The sequence below is a fragment of the Erythrolamprus reginae genome, chromosome 7 (assembly GCF_031021105.1).
Source record: "Erythrolamprus reginae isolate rEryReg1 chromosome 7, rEryReg1.hap1, whole genome shotgun sequence".
Taxonomy (NCBI): domain Eukaryota; kingdom Metazoa; phylum Chordata; class Lepidosauria; order Squamata; family Dipsadidae; genus Erythrolamprus; species Erythrolamprus reginae.
The window spans coordinates 84,676,217-84,697,668 of NC_091956.1; the positions used below are offsets into that span (position 1 = coordinate 84,676,217).

Genomic DNA, 21,452 nt, shown 5'->3' on the forward strand with positions numbered 1-21,452 from the left:
TAGACCACTGCAGTAATAGATAGGTGGTGGGTGGTAATAGACAAAATCAAAGACTCTAGAGCAGAATAAATGGAAACTTTAAGCCCAGGTATATGAGCATGAAATATATGTGAAGAAAAATCCAATGGGCCAGAAGGTTTTCCATAACATCTCTCAGATTGCTACCTAGAATTTGGGACCTTTTGAGATAATAATAATAATGATGACGACGAGGAGGAGGAGGAGGAGGGGCCTTGGAGGTCTTCTAGTCCAACCCCCTGCTTAGGCAGGAAACCCTACACTACTTCAGACAGATGGTTATGCAACCTCTGCTTAAAAACGTCCAGTGTTGGAGCATTCACAACTTCTGGAGGCAAGCAGTTCCACTGATAAATAGTGTTGGGCAAACCCAACAAAGTTCGGGTTCGGGTTTGGCACCCAATTTTTTAAAAAAGTTCGGGTTCGGAACCTGAACCCGAACTTTTGCCGAACTTTCAAGTTCGGGGCTCTGGAAAGCACCAGGTAGTGCTGCCGCCCAGCTGTCACCTTCTGGAACAGCCGGGGCGCTTCCCGGCACTCTCCCAAACCTGAACCCAAACTTTTGCCGAACTTCCGGGTTCGGCGTTCAGGAGACCGCCGAGAAGCGCCCCGGCTGTTTCTGAAGGTGACAGCTGGGTGGCGACACTTTCCAGAACAGCCGGGGAACTGTCGGCCGGTCGGGAAGCACAAAAGGAGGTGGGGAATCCCACCAGGGGATTCCAGGGGCGGAGCTTTGATGTCACTGAGACGTCCTTCCTGGAGTCCCTGTTTCAGCCAGCCAGGAAGTAAGTCTCAGTGATGTCAAAGCTCCACCCCTGGAATCTCCTTGTGGGATTCCCCACCTCCTTTTTTGCCTCCCGACTGGCCGACAGCTCCCTGGCGCTCTCCCGAACCCAAACTTTTGCCGAACATTTGAAAAAATTCGGGTTCGGTATACCGAACCGCGCAAAGTTCAGTATGAGCCTGAACTTTGCAGGTTCGGTTCGCCCAACACTACTGATCAACCACTTTGACTGTCAAGAAATTTCTTCTTAGTTCTAAGTTGTTTCTTTCCTTGTTTAGTTTCCACCCATTGCTTCTTGTCCTGCCCTCAGGTTCTTTGGAGAATAGGTTGAATACTCAAAAATAGTCACTGGCTAGCTTGTTTGAGACCAGACTAGAAAGTACCGTGCAAGTGATTCCTGCTATTTGTGAATTACGGCTTTGTGTTCTACAAGCTTTAATTAAATCTGTAACGTCTCCATCTCATGGGAACATGGGTGATCCTTCGTGTAAAACAGAGTTATAAGAGGTAAACTTTTAACTTCCAAAGCTGTCAAGTTTCTTAAAAGTGGCTGTAATGATTAAAATAGTAATGTTTTCCAGTGAGGCTATTGAAAGACCACTTGGTAAATTACTCGGTATAGAACAGCACTGCAAAAAAAAAAGAAAATTACATGCTACATCCTACACAGTCGAATTCCGTAAATAACCACATTCGCAGTCTCACATATAATCGCTTTGTTAGAAAAAGAGACTAGAGGCCATGCGAGTTCATTGCGAAGGTCCCTTTTGTTCATACAACATGAACTGGTTTGTTGCTGAAAAACACCGAACTATTTCTAAATGCAGCATTGTCCAGATCTCGAAATCTGGAGTCAATCGCATTATTGTCATTTCAATGGAAAGATTGATTTTTTAAAAAAATGTAAGAAGCTTTTCACTTTGGAGAATTTAGTTATTTTGTAACTTTGTCTTCACAAAGGACGATTTTAGAAAGGGTTGTTGGTCAAGAAAGAAGTTTTTCGGGTTTGTGCCCTCTCCTCTATCCATGAAGATCCAAAGAAAAAGATATTAAACTATTATATGTTGGATTCAAACATTTCTATTTATTTATTTATTTATTTATTTATTTTATTTATTTATTTTGTCCAATACACAATGAGGGTTTTAGTGGGTATATATCTATATATACATAATAAAATACATGATGAAGGTTATAGAGGAGATACTCATAGTAAAATATATCTAAGAAATAATAGAAAATAAGATATATTAATAGAACATATCAATGAAAGAATAGAAGAAGAGATATAGGAATAGAAGAAAGGAATAGGAGATATAGGAGAGCAATAGGACAGGGGATGGAAGGCACTCTAGTGCACTTGTACTCGCCCCTTACTGACCTCTTAGGAGTCTGGAGAGGTCAACCGTGGATAATCTAAGGCTAAAGTGTTGGGGGTTTGGGGATGACACTATGGAGTCCGGTAATGAGTTCCACGCTTCGACAGTTCAGTTACTGAAGTCATATTTTTTACAGTCAAGTTTGGAGCGGTTAATGTTAAGTTTAAATCTGTTGTGCGCTCTTGTGTTGTTGTGGTTGAAGCTGAAGTAGTCATGAATAGAAGCCACTTCTTCTAGTAGAAAGAGGAGAATATGTTGATTTCTCCCCCTGCTAAACTACAAAACTGGGCATGTCTAGTTTAAGGAAAAGAAGGTCCAGTGGGGCGTTTATTTTTATTTATTTGTTTGTTTGTTTTGTCCAATACCCAATAATACACAATGAGGGTTACAGAGGATATAATCAGGTAGAATGTATTAAAGGGGGAATGGAGGAGAAAATAAAGGAGTGAAATATAACTATGTTTGCTCAGGTTTGCCTAGTGCACCAGTTGCGGCCCTACTTGGACCGGGAGTCACTGCTCACGGTCACTCATGCCCTCATCACCTCGAGGTTCGACTACTGTAACGCTCTCTACATGGGGCTACCTTTGAAGAGTGTTCGGAAACTTCAGATCATGCAGAATGCAGCTGCGAGAGCAATCATGGGCTTCCCTAGGTATACCCATGTTTCACCAACACTCCGCAGTCTGCATTGGTTGCCGATCGGTTTCCGGTCACAATTCAGACTGTTGGTTATGACCTATAAAGCCCTTCATGGCATCAGACCAGAATATCTCCGAGACCGCCTTCTGCCGCACAAATCCCAGCGACCAGTTAGGTCCCACAAAGTCGGCCTTCTCCGGGTCCCGTCGACGAAACAATGCCGTCTGGCGGGACCCAGGAGAAGAGCCTTCTCTGTGTCGGCCCCGACCCTCTGGAATCAACTCCCCCCAGAGATTAGAACGGCCCCCACCCTCCTTGCCTTTCGTAAACAACTTAAAACCCACCTCTGCCGCCAGGCATGGGGGAATTGATTCTCCTGGGCCGCTTCCGCTTTGTGTATGGTCTGTATGAGATGCATGATTGTTTTTACATTAAGGGTTTTAAAGTGTTTTTAGGTATTGGATTTGTACTGTTTTTGTTGTGAGCCGCTCCGAGTCTGCGGAGAGGGGCGTCATACAAATCTAATAAAGGAAGGAAGGAAGGAAGGAAGGAAGGAAGGAAGGAAGGAAGGAAGGAAGGAAGGAAGGAAGGAAGGAAGGAAGGAAGGAAGGAATGTTCTATACCTATATCTATATTTCATCCATAGCTAGACCAAGCAACATGGAGGATAGGCTAGAAAAGTTATGAAAGTTCTTTGCTATCAGGTTTTTTTTCCCCCACGCATAGATAACAATACCACCGAAAGAGGATTGGGTCAGCCAATATTTTAGGTGGCAGATTTTCCTTTGGGCTACAGCAGAGAAGGACCCTAATTCTACCTTAAAGAAGAGTATATGGGATTTGCACTAGGGCTCTAAGTAGAATTAACTAGCTCAAAGTAAAACAATGCAAAATTAAGCCCTGAAGAACAAGAGGCTCAGAACTTTTTCCTTTAAATGGCTTGATTGCAGCAGAAATCGAAACGTTCCCATTGCAGGGTGTAATGGCAAAAATGTAATAATTGCATTTACAGCCTTCTGAACCCAATCTGTGATCTCATAATTTTGATGCGTCCAGAGAATAGAGGAATGGATGGGACCAGCTAAGTATTTGGACATCTGTACCTGCTTGGTTTGAAAACCATTAATTTCTCTCTCATGCTGCCTATGTTTTTTAACCAGTTTCATTTTGGAGTTATTTAATTTTCAGTCCCTTGGCCTCAAATTAATTTTCCTGATACCTGAATGGAATGACAAAAACTATCTGAGTTCAAAGAAAGAATGGTTAAAACGTGATTTAGCACAGGAGGTAAAATTGACATTTAGACAGAGCCTCTGTAAGTCCATTAATATACAGAGGTTCATTCATTCATTCATTTATTTATTTATTTATTTATTTATTTATTTATTTATTTATTTATTTATTTATTTATTTATTTATTTATTTATTTATTTATTTATTTATTTATTTATTTATTTATTTATTTATTTATTTATTTATTTATTTATTTATTTATTTATTTATTTATTTATTTATTTATTTATTTATTTATTTATTTATTTATTTATTTATTTATTTATTTATTTATTTATTTATTTATTTATTTATTTATTTATTTATTTATTTATTTATTAGGTTTTATTATTTTTATTATTAACTGTACTTTTTTTATAGTATTGTAAACCGCCCTGAGTCCTTCAGGATTGGCTGGCATAGAAGTCAAATAAACAGAGAGAGAGAGAGTGAGAGAGATGATAAATAGATAGATAGAGATAGACAGACAGACAGAAAGACAGACAGACAGATAGAAAGACAGACAGATAGAAAGACAGACAGACAGACAGATGTGGATGATAAAGAGAGAGAGATGACAGATAGATGATAGATAGATAGATGATAGATAGATAGATAGATAGATAGATAGATAGATAGATAGATAGATAGATAGATAGATAGATAGATAGATAGATAGGCAGGCAGGCAGGCAGGCAGGCAGGCAGGCAGGTAGGTAGGTAGATAGATAAGTAGATAGGTAGGTAGGTAGGTAGGTAGATAGATAGATTAGATAGATAGATAGATAGATAGATAGATAGATAGATAGATAGATAGATAGATGATAGATAGATAGATAGATAGATAGATAGATAGATAGATAGATAGATAGATAGATAGATATAGATAGATAAGTAGATAGATAGATAAGTAGATAGATAGATCCCAACCCCTAAATTGTCACATTCCCCCCTGAGGTTTTGCCAACGTGGCAGTTCCTCCTCCTAGCTTCCGGGCAGGTGTTGGACAAAAGATGACCTTGAATGTCTCGAAAGAATGTGTTGTGGATTCATCTGCTCCTTCCTGAAGTCACCCCTCCAAGATTCTCATAGTCAACAGGCCTTCTCATGATAGTGTGGTGAGCTGATGTATTTTCCCCAAACTTCTGCACCAGCATGACAATGCTGCGCATGGGCACAGGCACACTTTACGCATGTACATATGCGCAGAAGCCCAAAACAAGATGTGCGGCACCCACAGACTGGCGCTGACAGAACCGGCTCTGGGACATCACTACCAGTTTACTAACTGTTCTAAAGAACTGGTTAGAACTGGTAAGATAGGCGAGCCAAGATAAGTGATCCAAAATAGGCGTTATGGCAATTTTGTTATTTTTATTTTTTAGTCTTACGAAGCCTAACTGCTCCGAAGAGTTTACTGGACTAGCAAAAGAGGTTTGCAAAAACCTTTGTGTAAACACACACAAGGCCATACTAAACATATCCAATCCTTGTTCAAACAATTTGAACATTTCAGGGTACTTATACCAATCATAAATAGCGGGCTGCTGATAAATCTCCTTTATATGTGGAGCAACATAGCTAATTTCAGTTCTATAATAGCTCCAATTATCTAGTGTTCTGGCATAATTCTGGACAGATTGTCAGTATTCATTAACTGAGACGCAGATGTTACTTGGTGGAGAGAAAGCTACGGTTATTATCCTTAGGTTGCCCCGATCATACTTACGATCTGGAGAGTTTGATATACTCTTCCGTCATGTCTGTAGTTTTGATTGATGAAACGTGAAATAGTCCTTTTGGTTCAGTAATGCTGTTACATTATTAATAGGGGCCCAGGGAAGGATGTTTGGTTATTTAAAGCTATAGAAGCCCTCTTCTAAATTATCTGAAAGTCATTGCTAATAATTGTATTTTCATGTTGGTTGCGGCTTCTTGTCGGGAAATTGTACATGCTAGAGGAGTTGTTGTGAACACAGTTGTTGTGTTTTCTGCTGTCAGAGAAAAATTTGAGGATCTGATAGATTCTGTACAATTCACCCAGAAGTTTATTTATTTATTTATGTCTGAGAAGAGAAGGTTTTTATTTGATTTGTTTTTTCCCTTCTGGGCTCTGGGTATGTTTTTATTTATTTATTTATTATTTATTTATTTATTTATTGGATTTGTATGCCAGTAAATGGTATCTCAGTAAATGAGGTTGAATGTGTATAATTTTAGAAGAGCTGTGGGTGTCGGTATACATACACATAGAGTTTATATAGTAGGTAATGTATATTTTGTGTGCCTGTGTGTAATATGTATGTACACATATGGCATATATACATAGAATTAAAGAGTATATTTTGGATGTTCAGTAATAGTAAATAGACAGGGAAATTGTATCTCTTGGAGGCGAGGAGAGGCCAGGCACCCTAACCCAAACCCTTGATGTGAGTGACGTCAAGTTGGCCACCTTTAAGCCAGTCACATGACCTTTAAGTCACCCACAGTCTCATAATCGTCTAGCCACTCTCACAAAATAAGCCATGCCCACAGTGTGGTAGTAAAAAATTCTGTAGCCCTTCACTGCCCGGTGATCTTGGTCCGAGATTACAGACAGAAAAACTGCTGGTATATTCTAGGTTATGGTAATAATTCAGTCATGTGTGAAAGTTAGTTCACACCAGGTATAGTAGGTTTTCCTCCCACCTTCCTGCCTCCCACACACTGCTGAGAAAAGATCAGAAGTTTATATTTATATTTTGAATTCAATATTTATCAGGGTTATTCCAGAGGCTAATTATATTTTGTGCCCTAAAATATAATCTGATCTCTGAGCACTTGATTTAGTGTGTTGTATGTATTTTATAAATGGTAGTTTACTATTTAACATGATGTAGAAAAGCAGTCAATTATTGCCGTATTTTTCGGAGTATAAGATGCACCTGAATATAAGATAGAAACATAGAAACATAGAAGATTGATGGCAGAAAAAGACCTCATGGTCCATCTAGTCTGCCCTTATACTATTTTCTGTATTTTATCTTAGAATGGATCTATGTTTATCCCAGGCATATTTCGATTCAGTTACTGTGGATTAGCCAACCACGTGTGCTGGAAGTTTGTTCCAAGCATCTACTACTCTTTCAGTAAAATAATATTTTCTCACGTTGCTTTTGATCTTTCCCCCAACTAACCTCAGATTGTGTCCCCTTGTTCTTGTGTTCACTTTCTAATTAAAAACACTTCCCTCCTGAACTTTATTGAACCCTTTAACATATTTAAATGTTTCGATCATGTCCCCCCTTTCCCTTCTGTCCTCCAGACTCTACAGATTGAGTTCATGAAGTCTTTCCTGATACGTTTTATGCTTAAGACCTTCCACCATTCTTGTAGCCAATCTTCGGAGCCGTTCAATTTTATCAATATCTTTTTGTAGGTGAGGTCTCCAGAACCGAACACAGTATTCCAAATGTGGTCTCACCAGTGCTCTATATAGCGGGATCACAATCTCCCTCTTCCTGCTTGTTATACCTCTAGCTATGCAGCCAAGCATCCTACTTGCTTTCCCTACCGCCTGATACACCTCCTAGTTTGCGGAAAAAATTCTGCCTCTGCCTCCCAGCAAACAGCACAGATGATATACACTGTGTATTTCTATGCAAGTGTGCCTGGCCCATTGAAATAGCAAATAATTGGAGAAATGTACATGATGACAGTAAATTAATACCAGAAAAATTTCTTAAATGTAGTCACACTAACTCCTCCCAATTATTTAAACAGATCTACTCCAAACATGACTAAGTCAGGGTTTAACTCAACTGCCTTATCTTAATACTAAAACAGGACACTGTTACATTTTAGATTATACTTGTACAGATGCTGTGAAAATCGATGTGGCTTTCTGGAAATATACATTATTCTTCTGCTATTTAAAAGAAGATACAATAGCACTGGGCCTCTACAGAGCAAACATTTATTTTAAAAAGCGTCTTCATTTTGTTAAGTTGTCTAGAACAATAATAAAGCAGTCTTTAAAAAACAAGTTTAATAATTTGAACATTCTATAGACATTTACAGTGGTCCCTCTACGTATGAACTTAATTCGTTCCATGACCAGGTTCTTAAGTGGAAAAGTTTGTAAGAGGAAGCCATTTTTCCCATAGGAATCAATGTAAAAGCAAATAAGGCGTGCGACTGGGGAAACCACAGGGAGGGTGGAGGCCCTGTTTCCTCCCAGGAGATTCCTAGAGAGGCCCCACAGAGGCTTCTACCTGTCTTTTCCAACCCTGTTTCCTCCCAAGAGATTCCTAGAGAGGCCCCACAGAGGCTTCTACCTGTCTTTTCCAACCCTGTTTCCTCCCAAGAGATTCCTAGAGAGGCCCTACAAAGGCTTCTACCTGCCTTTTCCAACCCTGTTTCCTCCCAGGAGATTCCTAGAGAGGCCCCACAAAGGCTTCTACCTGCCTTTTCCAACTCTGTTTCCTCCCAGGAGTTTCCTAGAGAGGCCACACAAAGGCTTCTACCTGCCTTTTCCAACCCTGTTTCCTCCCAGGAGATACCTAGAGAGGCCCCACGGAGGCTTCTCCCTACCTTTTCCAGTTAGTTTTGGAGGCTCGGGTTTGTAAGTAGAAAATGGTTCTTGAGAAGAAGCAAAAAAATCTTCAACACCCGGTTCTTATCTAGAAAAGTTTGTAAGTAGAGGCGTTTGTAGGTAGAGGTGCCACTGTATAATGAGCAAAGTTTAAAATAAACACTGTCCATTCCAAATTCTTTGGTTTTGTTCTAGTGACAGGCGATGCAGTTTTAATGGTTTTTTGTGCTCCGTGGCATTTTCACCTATTTATTTCAGTAGAGAAAGCACATGATAAAGGTGTTGGACATTTTTAGACATTTTGGTGTTGCCGATTCTGGGATATAAGCCTTACAGATCTCTCTCTCTGTCTCTCTCTCTCTTAAAACTAGACCTGGGCTGGAAGTTAAATTAGAATATGAGGCTGTTAGAATCTGATGTGTGACACTCAAAGCACAACTGATCATCTAATTTATCCCTAGTGGAAGATATAATGAAATGGCCTCATTAAGTAAGGTCTGAACTTGTCGCTGCATCAAGGTGTTAAATATTTCAGTGCATGCCAGGAAGCCACCATTGGAGATAGGACATTATTATAAACTCTGCAAGGGGAAAAAAAAAGCTTTCGACAAAGTTCTCAAAAGAAATGATGCTAGTTCTTGTTGTGGTTAGCTCTGGCCCAGCTCCTGCCCCAAGGACTGTGGATGTGGGGGAGACATCCACATGCTGCAGGCCTGTTTTACCCCCTGGTGGAATTTGCTGATGAAGGCTCCTCTGACCAAGAAGACATGAGTGACAGGGAGGAGGAGAGTGTGGCAGACAGCTCAGAAGGAGATCAATTCTCTAGCTCCTCCTTGGATTCAGAACAAGAGTTAATGATGCAGCCACGCATGTGGAGAGCGATGCATAGGCAACAACAACTGAGAGATTATTATTCAAAGAAAATGAGGCCACCTGTGGTTGGGTGGGGCTGTGGTCATTAGTGAGGCTGCTATAAAGAGCAGCCTGTGGGTTTGGCCATTGTGGAGGATTATCTGATCGTGGTGTTTCGTGACTGCTTTACTGACTTTGACTTTTTGTGTGCTGATTTTTCCCTGCTTTGAAACTAAACCAGGGCAAAGTGTGTTTCACTTTGTGAAAGAAGAAGGACTGTGAATTGCCTCACAGCTGCAAGCTAAGTATCACAGAACTGATAAGGGACTTGTACAAATTACCAGTTTGTTTGGAGACGAGGGCTCTTGGCTATACCAAAAGAGGGCTTGGTTTCAGTGAATTTTCATTATAAAGAACATTGCTTTGAATTTTCAAACGTGTGTGTGTCTGAAATTTGTACCTGTGAATTTTTGGGAGGAGTCTACCGGAGAGCCCGACAGAACAGTTCTTATGATCTCATGACTGAAGAAATGACATCTTCTCTTTCCCTGTGTAACTTCTTATTTAAACCCATTTTGTATTAGCTTTTTGCTGCCATAGATTTTGTAAGAAAGACGGCACCATTGTGAGGATGTAATAAAAAGGATTATCCCATGTCTGGAATTTCTCAGACACGTCTTGTTTTAGAACATCCCACCATCTGAAATCTTAAAAGAGCTGAAAGTTCAGGGATGCTTTCATTTTGGAAGAATATAGAAAAAAATTGAGGGGGTAGTTGTTAGTAACTATGTACAAACATTTGGGTTGGCAATATATAAACGAGCTAACAATAAATGTTTGTTTGTATTGAAGTACTATAGCTTTAAGAGGTAGTGTTGCAAATTGCCATAAGAGGGCGCCAGAAAGCATGATTTTCTTTCTCTGTTCGCTCTAATTTTTCTGCCAATTCACTGTGACTGATGTACTAAACTCTGTATGTTCAATGGTAGTTTAATGCATTTGTAAGCTGTAATGTATGTCTGATATGTAAGATAAAGACAGGCTTGTAATATTATTATTATATTGAGAGATATCAACTGATTTGAATGTGAATGACCGGACTGTTTAACTTGACTGTGCCGTTTCTAAAGAAAACACTATTTTATACATTTTCATCTATTTGTCTTATGTGACTGAATGATTACTCATGTTTCCTGTCTATATGCTGGAATCCCATAAATCCCATCATTTAAAACCAAACAACACATACATACCAAACATAAAATGTAAAAGCCTGGGTGAGGTATCTCAGTTCCCCCATGCCTGGCGATGTAGGTGGGTCTTGAGTAATTTGGGAATGACAAAAAGGATGGGGGCAATCCTAATCTCTGGGGGGGAGTTGATTCCAGAGGGCCGGGGCCACCACAGAGAAGGCTCTTCCCCTGGGTCCCACCAGACGACATTGTTTCGTTGACAGGACCCGGAGAAGGCCAACTCTGTGGGACTTAACCGGTCGCTGGGATTCGTGCGGCAGAAGGCAGTCTCGGAGATATTCTGGTCTGATGCCATGAAGGGCTTTATAGGTCATAACCAACACTTTGAATTGTGACCAGAAACTGATTGTCAACCAGTGCAGACTGCGGAGTGTTGGTGTGACATGGGCATATTTAGGGAAGCCCATGACTGCTCTCGCAGCTGCATTCTGCACGATCTGAAGTTTCCGAACGCTTTTCAAAGGTAGCCCCATGTAGAGAGCGTTACAGTAGTCGAACCTCGAGGTGATGAGGGCGTGAGTGACTGTGAGCAGTGAGTCCCAGTCCAGGTAGGGCCGCAACTGGTGCACTAGGCAAACCTGGGCAAACGCCCCCCTCGCCACAGCTGAAAGATGGTTCTCTAATGTAAGCCTCTTGAAGAAGCACTTTTGGGGACTTTCATTGGTAGGATGCCAAATGCATTGACCAGGCATACAGTGTAATGAAAGGGAATATCTGTGTAACTAGGCCAGTAGTGGGCTTCTTGCCAGAACGCTAAATTGGGCTCGCAGCGGTGGCTCATAAGTGCTTGCAGGGCCAGCACGAGTTTGCTGCTGCACCTGGGGAGGTAGCAAAATCGTGCATGGAGCGTCAGGTGCGCCCGTGTTTTGGCGAGTTGTTTTTGCTTCCGCGCATGCCGAAACATGGTCACACCTGTGGCTCCAAGCACGATTTTGCTATCTTCACAGATCCAGAAGCAAAATCACACTGATTAGATGAGATTAGATTTATTGGATTTATATGCTGCCCCTCTCCGCAAACTCGGGGCGGCTCACAACAAGGTAAAAACAATACATAATAACAAATCCAATACCCACCAATCCAATTACAATGTTAAGCTAAAAAATTCATAAAAAACAACCCCAGAATATTAAAAAGCAAGCACACAATCAATCTAACACCAGAACAATATGGGCAAGGGGGAGATGTTTCAGTTTCCCCATGCCTGACTGCAGAGGTGGGCTTTAAGGAGTTTGCGAAAGGCAAGGAGGGAGGGGCAGTCCTAATCTCAGGGGGGAGCTGGTTCCAGATGGTCAGAGCCGCCACAGAGAAGGCTCTTCCCCTGGGTCCCGCCAGACGACATTGTTTAGTCAACGGGACCCGGAGAAGGCCAACTCTGTGGGACCTAACTGGTCGCTGGGATTCGTGCAGCAGAAGGCGGTCCCGGAGATATTCTGGTCCGGTGCCATGAAGGGCTTTATAGGTCATAACCAACACTTTGAATTGTGACCGGAAACTGATCGGCAACCAATGCAGACTGCGGAGTGTTGGTGTGACATGGGCATATTTAGAAAGGCCCATGATTGCTCTCGCAGCTGCATTCTGCACGATCTGAAGTTTCCGAACACTTTTCAAAGGTAGCCCCATGTAGAGAGTGTTGCAGTAGTCGAGCCTCGAGGTGATGAGAGCATGAGTGACTGTGAGCAATGACTCCCGGTCCAAATAGGGCCACAACTGGCGCACCAAGCGAACCTGGGCAAATGCCCCCCTCGCCACAGCTGAAAGATGTTTCTCTGGCCCTACAAACACTCACAAGCCACGGTGGCGAGCCCAATTTAGCGTTCCGGCTCTGGGCTAGACTGTGTTTTTCTATTTCACCAACCCTGCAACATAATGTCGTATGTTTCCATTTAAATCTGAAAAGTGTGGAGGAAGACCTCCCATTGGGATTTTACAGATCAGAAAGACTGGGTGAACTCGGAAGCCTGCAGTGTGAAAAAGAAATGTCTAATTGAAAACACCCACTCTTTAACACCACAACCACGAAGCCAAATCATCACTAAATGAAATTTGAAAGCAAGTTGGATAGAAGGATAAGAAAACCTGAAACCGAAATGTGGTTTTCACAACCTTGTACGTTTGGAACAAGAGTTGCATGTTTTAGACATTTTAGGAGGCTTTTACTGTTGGCATGTCAATGCTCAGATACAGTCTCACAAACCCCTCGTCATACAAACTTTTCGAGATACAAACCTGGGGTTTAAGATTTTTTTGCCTCTTCTTCCAAACTATTTTCACCTTACAAACCCAAGCCACCGCCACTAGGATGCCCCGCCCCCGGACTTCTATTGCCAGCGAAGCGCCCGTTTTTGCGCTGCTGGGATTCCCCTGAGGCTCCCCTCCATGGGAAACCCCACCTCTGGACTTCCGTGTTTTTGCGATGCTGCAGGGGAATCCCAGCAGTGCAAAAATGGGTGCTTTGCTGGCAACGGAAGTCTGGAAGTGGGGTTTCCCAGCGAGGGGAGCCTCAGCGAAATCACAGCATCACAAAAACACGGAAGACCGGAGGTGGGGTTTCCCATGGAGGGGAGCCTCAGGGAAATCCCAGCAGCGCAAAAACGGGCGCTTCAGCTGGCAAAAGGGGCGAATTTTGGGCTTGCACACATTAATCGCTTTTCCATTGATTCCTAATTTTCTGAGATGGTGAATTTGTGGTTTTCATGAGCTGCACCCCATAATCATCACAATTATGACAAATCACAGCTTGAACTATCTTGCCTTGCATGTAATGAGTCTTTCTCATATATTACATTTCCACTTTTTAAGGTGCATTACCGAAATAAATGAACTTTTGCACAATACTCTAATTTTTTATGTTTCACCTCTATATCCAAAGGAAATGTATGTATGTATGTATGTATGTATGTATGTATGTATGTATGTATGTATGTATTAAATGTTTTTAGCTGGAATTTTTAAAATTAAGGGAGACTAGGATGGTCCCATTTCGGCCTTGTTCTGGCCTCATCAGCTAGCCACACCCTTTCCTTACTGGGATTCGATCTGGCAGCTTCTGCCTTGTAAGGCAGAGAATTAACAGCTGAGCCACCAGACCTGATCCCTCCAGCTCTGTACCAGGGAGGGGCTATATATGTTTTTTTATGTCGGATCACCCTGGTATATTGAAGGAACGTCGCAGCTCCTTTTTGCCTCTAGGCCCAACCCAGAACCATTTCAAGGCAGTTAATTTTATTCATAACCGACAACTATATTCTGTATGTGTCAAACACTGTGTTATATATATTTGTTTTCGTAGATTTTCACGGGTACATGTATGACGGTCTTGGTATATTCGGGTTTCTTCAGTGTTCGCCTTAGAACAAGGACAGAAACACCAGCCTGAAGATGACGAGTGGGACCTCGTCGAAACGTCACCAGAAATTTCCAAATCCTACATGGGAAGAAACCCGAATATACCAAGACCGTCATACCTGTACCCATGAAAATCTACGAAAACATATATATATGTTTTTTTGCTGAATTTGAAAATTAAGGGAGGCTAGGATAGATCTATTTTGGCCTTATTTTGGTTTTTGTGATAACACCTCAGTAACGTTTATGCTAATGTATGTAAATCAGAAATGGTCCTTCCAGACTTCTGATTTAAAGCCATTTTCAGTTTTCTTACAATTTTTTAAAAAAATTGGATTGCTCACCATTGAACATGCGTAATATTTCTGAATCATATTGATTTGACTAATTGTGTGACTAAATGCTGTGTAGGAAAAAACCTCATGTAGGCTTTTAACGATGTTCTCCTTTGGATCATGTCTTTAATCATCTACAATAAATTATAAATTGCACGGCTCTTTGTCCCCAATATCTACATCCGGGTTTCTTGTATGTGTCATCTTTCAAAAGCTCCTCAAAAAAAATATATCAATCTTTGGAGTCCTTAGTACTCTCTCCACTGAGTGTTTTTTCTGGCTGACTTCGTTACCAAACTAGGTAATATCATTAGTACTTAATAATGAAACATTTGCAAGAAAATCACCAACTAATCCTACATAGCTTCTGCTCTGGCAATCTCACACTACTTACCAGAGCTTACAAAACTTTCGCCAGACCCATCCTCGAATACAGCTCATCTGTTTGGAACCCATATCGCATCTCAGACATTAACACCCTTGAAAATGTCCAAAGATGCTTCACCAGAAGAGCCCTTCACTCCTCCACTCGAAACAGAATTCCCTACGAGACTAGACTTTCAATCCTGGGCCTAGAAAGTTTAGAACTAAGACGCCTTAAACAAGATCTAAGTATTGCCCACAAGATCATATGCTGCAACGTCCTGCCTGTCAGCGACTACTTCAGCTTCAACCACAACAACACAAGAGCACACAACAGATTTAAACTTAATATTAACCGCTCCAAACTTGACTGTAAAAAATATGACTTCAGTAACTAAGTTGTCGAAGCGTGGAACTCATTACCGGACTCCATTGTGTCATCCCCAAACCCCCAACACTTTGCCCTTAGATTATCTACGGTTGACCTATCCAGATTCCTAAGAGGTCAGTAAGGGGCGAGTACAAGTGCACAAGAGTGCCTTCCATCCCCTGTCCTATTGCTCTCCTATATCTCCTATACCTTTCTTCTATTCAACAGACTCAAACTCAACTCGGATAAGACGGAGTGGCTGTGGGTTTTGCCTCCCAAGGACAATTCCATCTGTCCGTCCATCACCCTGGGGGGGGAATTATTGACCCCCTCGGAGAGGGTCCGCAACTTGGGCGTCCTCCTTGATCCACAGCTCACATTAGAGAACCATCTTTCAGCTGTGGCGAGGGGGGCGTTTGCCCAGGTTTGCCTGGTGCACCAGTTGCGGCCCTATCTGGACTGGGACTCACTGCTCACAGTCACTCATGCCCTCATCACCTCGAGGTTCGACTACTGCAACGCTCTCTACATGGGGCTACATTTGAAAAGTGTTCGGAAACTTCAGATCGTGCAGAATGCAGCTGCGAGAGCAATCATGGGCTTTCCCAAATATGCCCATGTCACACCAACACTCCGCAGTGTGCATTGGTTGCCGATCAGTTTCCGATCACAATTCAAAGTGTTGGTTATGACCTATAAAGCCCTTCATGGCACCGGACCAGATTACCTCAGGGACCACCTTCTGCTGCACGAATCCCAGCGACCAGTTAGGTCCCACAGAGTGGGTCTTCTTCGGGTCCCGTCAACTAAACAATGCCGCTTGGCAGGACCCAGGGGAAGAGCCTTCTCTGTGGCAGCCCCGGCCCTCTGGAACCAACTCCCCCCAGAGATTAGAATTGCCCCCACCCTCCTTGCCTTTCGTAAGCTACTTAAAACCCACCTCTGCCACCAGGCATGGGGGAACTGAGATATTCTTTCCCCCTAGGCCTTTACAATTTTATGCATGGTATGTTTGTATGTATGTTTGGTTTTTTATTTTAAGGGGTTTTTTAATCATTTTTAGTATTGGATTATTATTGTACGCTGTCTTATGATTGCTGTTAGCCGCCCCGAGTCTTCGGAGAGGGGCGGCATATAAATCCAATAAATAAATAAACAAATATATAAATAAATGTCTCTTTTTCTTTTATGTACGCTGAGAGCATCTGCACCAAAGACAAATTCCTTGTGTGTCCAATCACGCTTGGCCAATAAAGAATTCTATTCTATTCTATTCTATTCTACTTTACTCTACTCTACTCTACTCTATTCTGGGATGTTTTGTGTTTCCTATTCTATGTGACAAATACATAACTCTTATGTTTGGTGTACCATTTGTCATGCTAAATGGCAAAACATTATACTGAAAATGGGGCAGCGCGAAGAAATATGTTTTTTTACATACGGTACATATGTTTTATTTTAATTATGGAGTGAAGAAGGTCTATTCTTTTCAGAATTCTATTCTGTTCTATTCTGGGATGTTTTGTGTTTGTTTGTTTGTTTGTTTGTTTGTTTGTTTATGTATGTATGTATGTATGTATGTATGTATGTATGTATGTATTCATTCATTCATTCATTCATCCAATACACAAATACATAGGAAGAAAATAGACATGTGGTAATATATATAAGGGTAAAAGTGAACTTAGAGGAGAGGATATATATATTTATTTATTTATTTATTTATTTATTTAATTGGATTTGTATGCCGCCCCTCTCCGCAGACTTGGGGAGGCTAACAACAGTAACAAAACAGTATAATCCAATACTAAAAACAGTTAAAACCCATTATATAAAAACCAAACATACATACACACATACCATGCATAAAATTGTAAAGGCCTAGGGGGAAAGTATATCTCAGTTCCCCCATGCCTGGCGGAAGAGGTGGGTTTTAAGCAGCTTACGAAAGGCAAGGAGGGTGGGGGCAATTCTAATCTCTGGGGGGAGTTGGTTCCAGAGGGTCGGGGCTGCCACAGAGAAGGCTCTTCCCCTGGGTCTCGCCAAGCAACATTGTTTGGTTGACGGGACCCGAAGAAGGCCCACTCTGTGGGACCTAACTGGTCGCTGGGATTCATGCAGCAGAAGGCGGTCCCTGAGATATTCTGGTCCGATGCCATGAAGGGCTTTTCCTATTCTATGTGACAAATACCTAACTCTTATATTCGGTGTACCATTTGTTATGCTAAATGGCAAAACATTATACTGAAAATGGGGCAGCTGGAAGAAATACTGTATGTGTTTTCACATACATCTGTTTTATTTTAATTATAGAATGAAGAAGGTCTTACACAGGAAGGAAAAGATCCAGGTGATCCAGAAAACGAGGCCTATGAAATGCCACCCGAGGTAAATCTGTTCCTCACATCTTCCCACACATAGTAGTCCAGTAACTGTTGCCTAACTAGAGGATGTGGCCCCATCCATTTCTGTTTGAAATACAGGTGGTCCTCCACGTATGGCCAAAGGTTTTGTTGCTAAGTAAGACATGAATTTTGTTCCGTTTTACCACCTTTCTTGCCACAGTTCAATGAATCATTGCAGTTGTTAAATTAGTAACACAGTTGTTAATTAATCACAGACATACACACAAACATACCTTGCATAAACTATATAGGCCAGGAGAGACGTCTCAGTTCCCCCATGCCTGACAGCAGAGGTGGGTTTTAAGGAATTTGCGAAAGGCGAGGAGGGTGGGGGCAGTCCTGATCTCTGGGGGAAGTTGATTCCAGATGGCTGGGGCCGCCACAGAGAAGACTCTTCCCCTGGGTCCCACCAGATTATTATTATTATTATTATTATTATTATTATTATTATTATTTATTAGATTTGTATGCCGCCCCTCTCCACAGACTTGCGGCGGCTCACAGCAGTGATAAAACAATATACAGTAACAAATCTAATATTAAAAGTCTAAAAGCCCCATTATTTAAAAAGCATACACACAAACATACCATACATAAAACTACATAGGCCAGGGGACATGCCTCAATTCCCACATGCCTGACGGCAGAGGTGGGTTTTAAGGAGTTTAGGAAAGGCAAGGAGGGTCGGGGCAATCCTAATCTCTAGGGGGAGCTGGTTCCAGAGGGTCGGGGCCGCCACAGAGAAGGCTCTTCCCCTAGGTCCTGCCAGACGACATTGTGTGCTCGATGGGACCCGGAGAAGGCCAACTCTGTGGGACCTAACCGGTCGCTGGGATTCGTGCGGCAGAAGGTGGTCCCGGAGATATTCTGGTCCGATGCCATGAAGGGCTTCATAGGTCGTGACCAACACTTTGAATTGGTCTAATCTAAGATGGTTGGTCTAATCTAAGCTGTGAGTCTAGGAGGATGCCCAAATTGTGAGCCCATTCTGAGGGGAGTAATTTCCCCCTCCCCCAGAACCAAGGATGGACCGTCGAGATAATCTTTCAGAGGCAATATCCACAACTAATGATGGGCGAACCCAACGGTGTTCGGGTTCGGCAAGTTTGGACGAAGTTTACGCAAAATTCGGCCGAACCCGAACTGAACCCGAACTCCAACCCAAACAAGGAATCCCTCCCACGAAGAGATTCCGTTGGCAGAGCTTTGACGGCACTGGCAGGTTGCTAAGGATGCCAAGGTGATCACTTCCTGGATTCCATGGAATCCAGGAAGTGATCACCTTGGCGTCCTTAGCAACCTGCCGGTGACGTCAAAGCTCCGAATGCCAAACACGACCCCGAACTTTGCCGGAAGTTTGAAAAAATTTCAGGTTCGTGTTCAGCATACCAAACACCGCAAAATTCGGTACAGACCCGAATTGTGCAGGTTCGGTTCGCCCATCACTATCCACAACCACTCGGTCGTGTCTGGCTTAAGTTTCAGCCTGTTAACTCTCATCCAAATTCTCACAGCCTCCAGGCACTGGCACATCACATCCACCGCTAAACTGAACTGACACGCGGTGGAGATACATAACTGGGTGTCATCAGCGTATTGCCAGTGCATTATTATTCCAAGCTTCTATTTTAGGAATGCAAGTGGGCTTTCAGCCAAAAAAAAAAAAGGGAAAAAAAATATAAGCTAAGCATTTGTAGACATCTTTGCTACAATCACTCTGGCGACAACAGAAATTATGCAGCTGTGTGAAAAACACAACTATGGTAGAGCCTGTAGGCAAAATACTTTAGACGTTCTTGAATTACAATCCCTTCATTGGAGTCATTGACTATTCTGGTTGGGGCTGGCAGGAAATTGAAATCCAATAACAGTTTGAGAATCTTGTCACAGCTTTATTATGCTTTATACAAAATGCCCCCCAATCCCTTTGATCACATTTTCCAAAAACAAAAAACCCCAACTCCACAACAACACGATGGAATACTGTGTCCAGTTCTGGAGACCTCACCTACAAAAAGATATTGACAATTGAACGGGTCCAAAGACGGGCTACAAGAATGGTGGAAGGTCTTAAGCATAAAACGTATCAGGAAAGACTTCATGAACTCAATCTGTAGAGTCTGGAGGACAGAAGGAAAAGGGGGGACATGATCGAAACATTTAAATATGTTAAAGGGTCAAATAAGGTTCAGGAGGGAAGTGTTTTAATAGGAAAGTGAACACAACAACAAGGGGGCACAATCTGAGGTTAGTTGGAGTAAAGATCAGAAGCAAAATGAGAAAATTTTATTTGACTGAAAGAGTAGCAGATGCTTGGAACAAACTTCCAGCAGACGTGGTTGGTAAATCCACAGAAACATAGAAGACTGACGGCAGAAAAAGACCTCATGGTCCATCTAGTCTGCCCTTATACTATTTCCTGTATTTTATCTTACAATGGATATATGTTTATCCCAGGCAGGTTTAAATTCAGTTCCTGTGGATTTACCAACCACGTCTGCTGGAAGTTTGTTCCAAGGAACTACTACACTTTCAGTAAAATAATATTTTCTCACGTTGCTTTTGATCTTTCTCCCAACAGAAACTGAATTTAAACATGCCTGGGATAAACATATATCCACCCTAAGATGAAATACAGGAAATAGTATAAGGGCAGACTAGATGGACCAGGAGGTCTTTTTCTGCCGTCAATCTTCTATGTTTCTACCAAGAAAAGGTCTATTTTTACAGTCCTCAGACAATCTACCATTTAGTGACAACTACATTTTACTCTGAGCTGAGATTTGAATTCCTCCTTCTTCTTTCTGTTCCAACAGGAAGAATACCAGGATTACGAACCAGAAGCTTGAATCGTCTCTCTCCCTCTCTCTCTTGCTCCCTGTCAACGAAAACATCTTGTCCTGTACAAGTGCTGAGTTCCAATGTGTAAACTACTTTTTATAGTTTTTATAGTGTCTTGAAGTTTTCCATCCGCAATGAATGGAGCATCTATAACTGTGTTCGGTTTTCATGTCTGTGACCAAACTCCGCCTGAAATGGAGCCTGGGTCCAAGAGCCATTGTTGTTGTTTGGATATTGTGGCTTCAAGTTCTACACACCGAAAACAATTTAAAGAACACCTAAGTGTCTACTCCTTATTTAGAAAGCTGTAAATGTTTTGTTGATAGGTCATTGGTAATTCAGTATCGTTTATGGTATGGAAGTTTTTCTAAATGTTTTCTATGGTCGTTCTTCGCTGTCTGAGAAGGGGCTCATTGTGGAAGTTGTTAATATATTTCTATACATATATACATATATATAAAGTACCCTGAGCATGAACTATGCACCTATAAATATTACCTGTGGAATATTATTGTTTTGTGATAGGTTTTACTAACCTGTATCTGTAAATAAAGGCGGCCAACTGGAATAAATAAAATGCATTGACTGTTTAAAGAGGAGCTGCTAAATTGGCTCGGAATAATTCGTCCTTCCCATCCCAAAGTGTTCTTCCTAGGGGAACTTCCCACACATATTATTTATTTATTTATTAAATTTGGATGCCGCCCCTCTCGGTAGACTCGGGGCGGCTCACAGCAGTGATAGAAACAGTGTACAATACAAATCTAATAATATGAAGTTAAAAACCCATAATTTAAAAAACATGCACACAACACGCCATACATAAATTATATAGGCCTGGGGAAGATATTTATTTATTTATTTATTTCTATCTATCTATCTATCTATCTATCTATCTATCTATCTATCTATCTATCGGATTTGTATACCACCCCTCTCCGTACACGGCAGAGGTCGGTTTTGAGAAGTTTACGAAAGGCAAGGAGGGTGGGGGCAATTCTGATCTCTG

General features: G+C 41.7%; 1 protein-coding gene across 1 annotated transcript in view; it reads left to right on the forward strand.

The window, feature by feature from the left end:
* The window catches only part of SNCA (synuclein alpha), a 38,356-nt gene extending 17,314 nt beyond the window's left edge, over nt 1-21,042 (forward strand). Inside the window, exons 5-6 of the mRNA XM_070756692.1 lie at nt 17,511-17,585; nt 20,419-21,042. Of these exons, the coding sequence (XP_070612793.1) occupies nt 17,511-17,585; nt 20,419-20,451 (108 nt within the window). The 3' untranslated portion in view covers nt 20,452-21,042. The remainder of the gene's footprint in view (nt 1-17,510; nt 17,586-20,418) is intronic.
* The last annotated feature ends 410 nt before the right edge of the window (nt 21,043-21,452 follow it).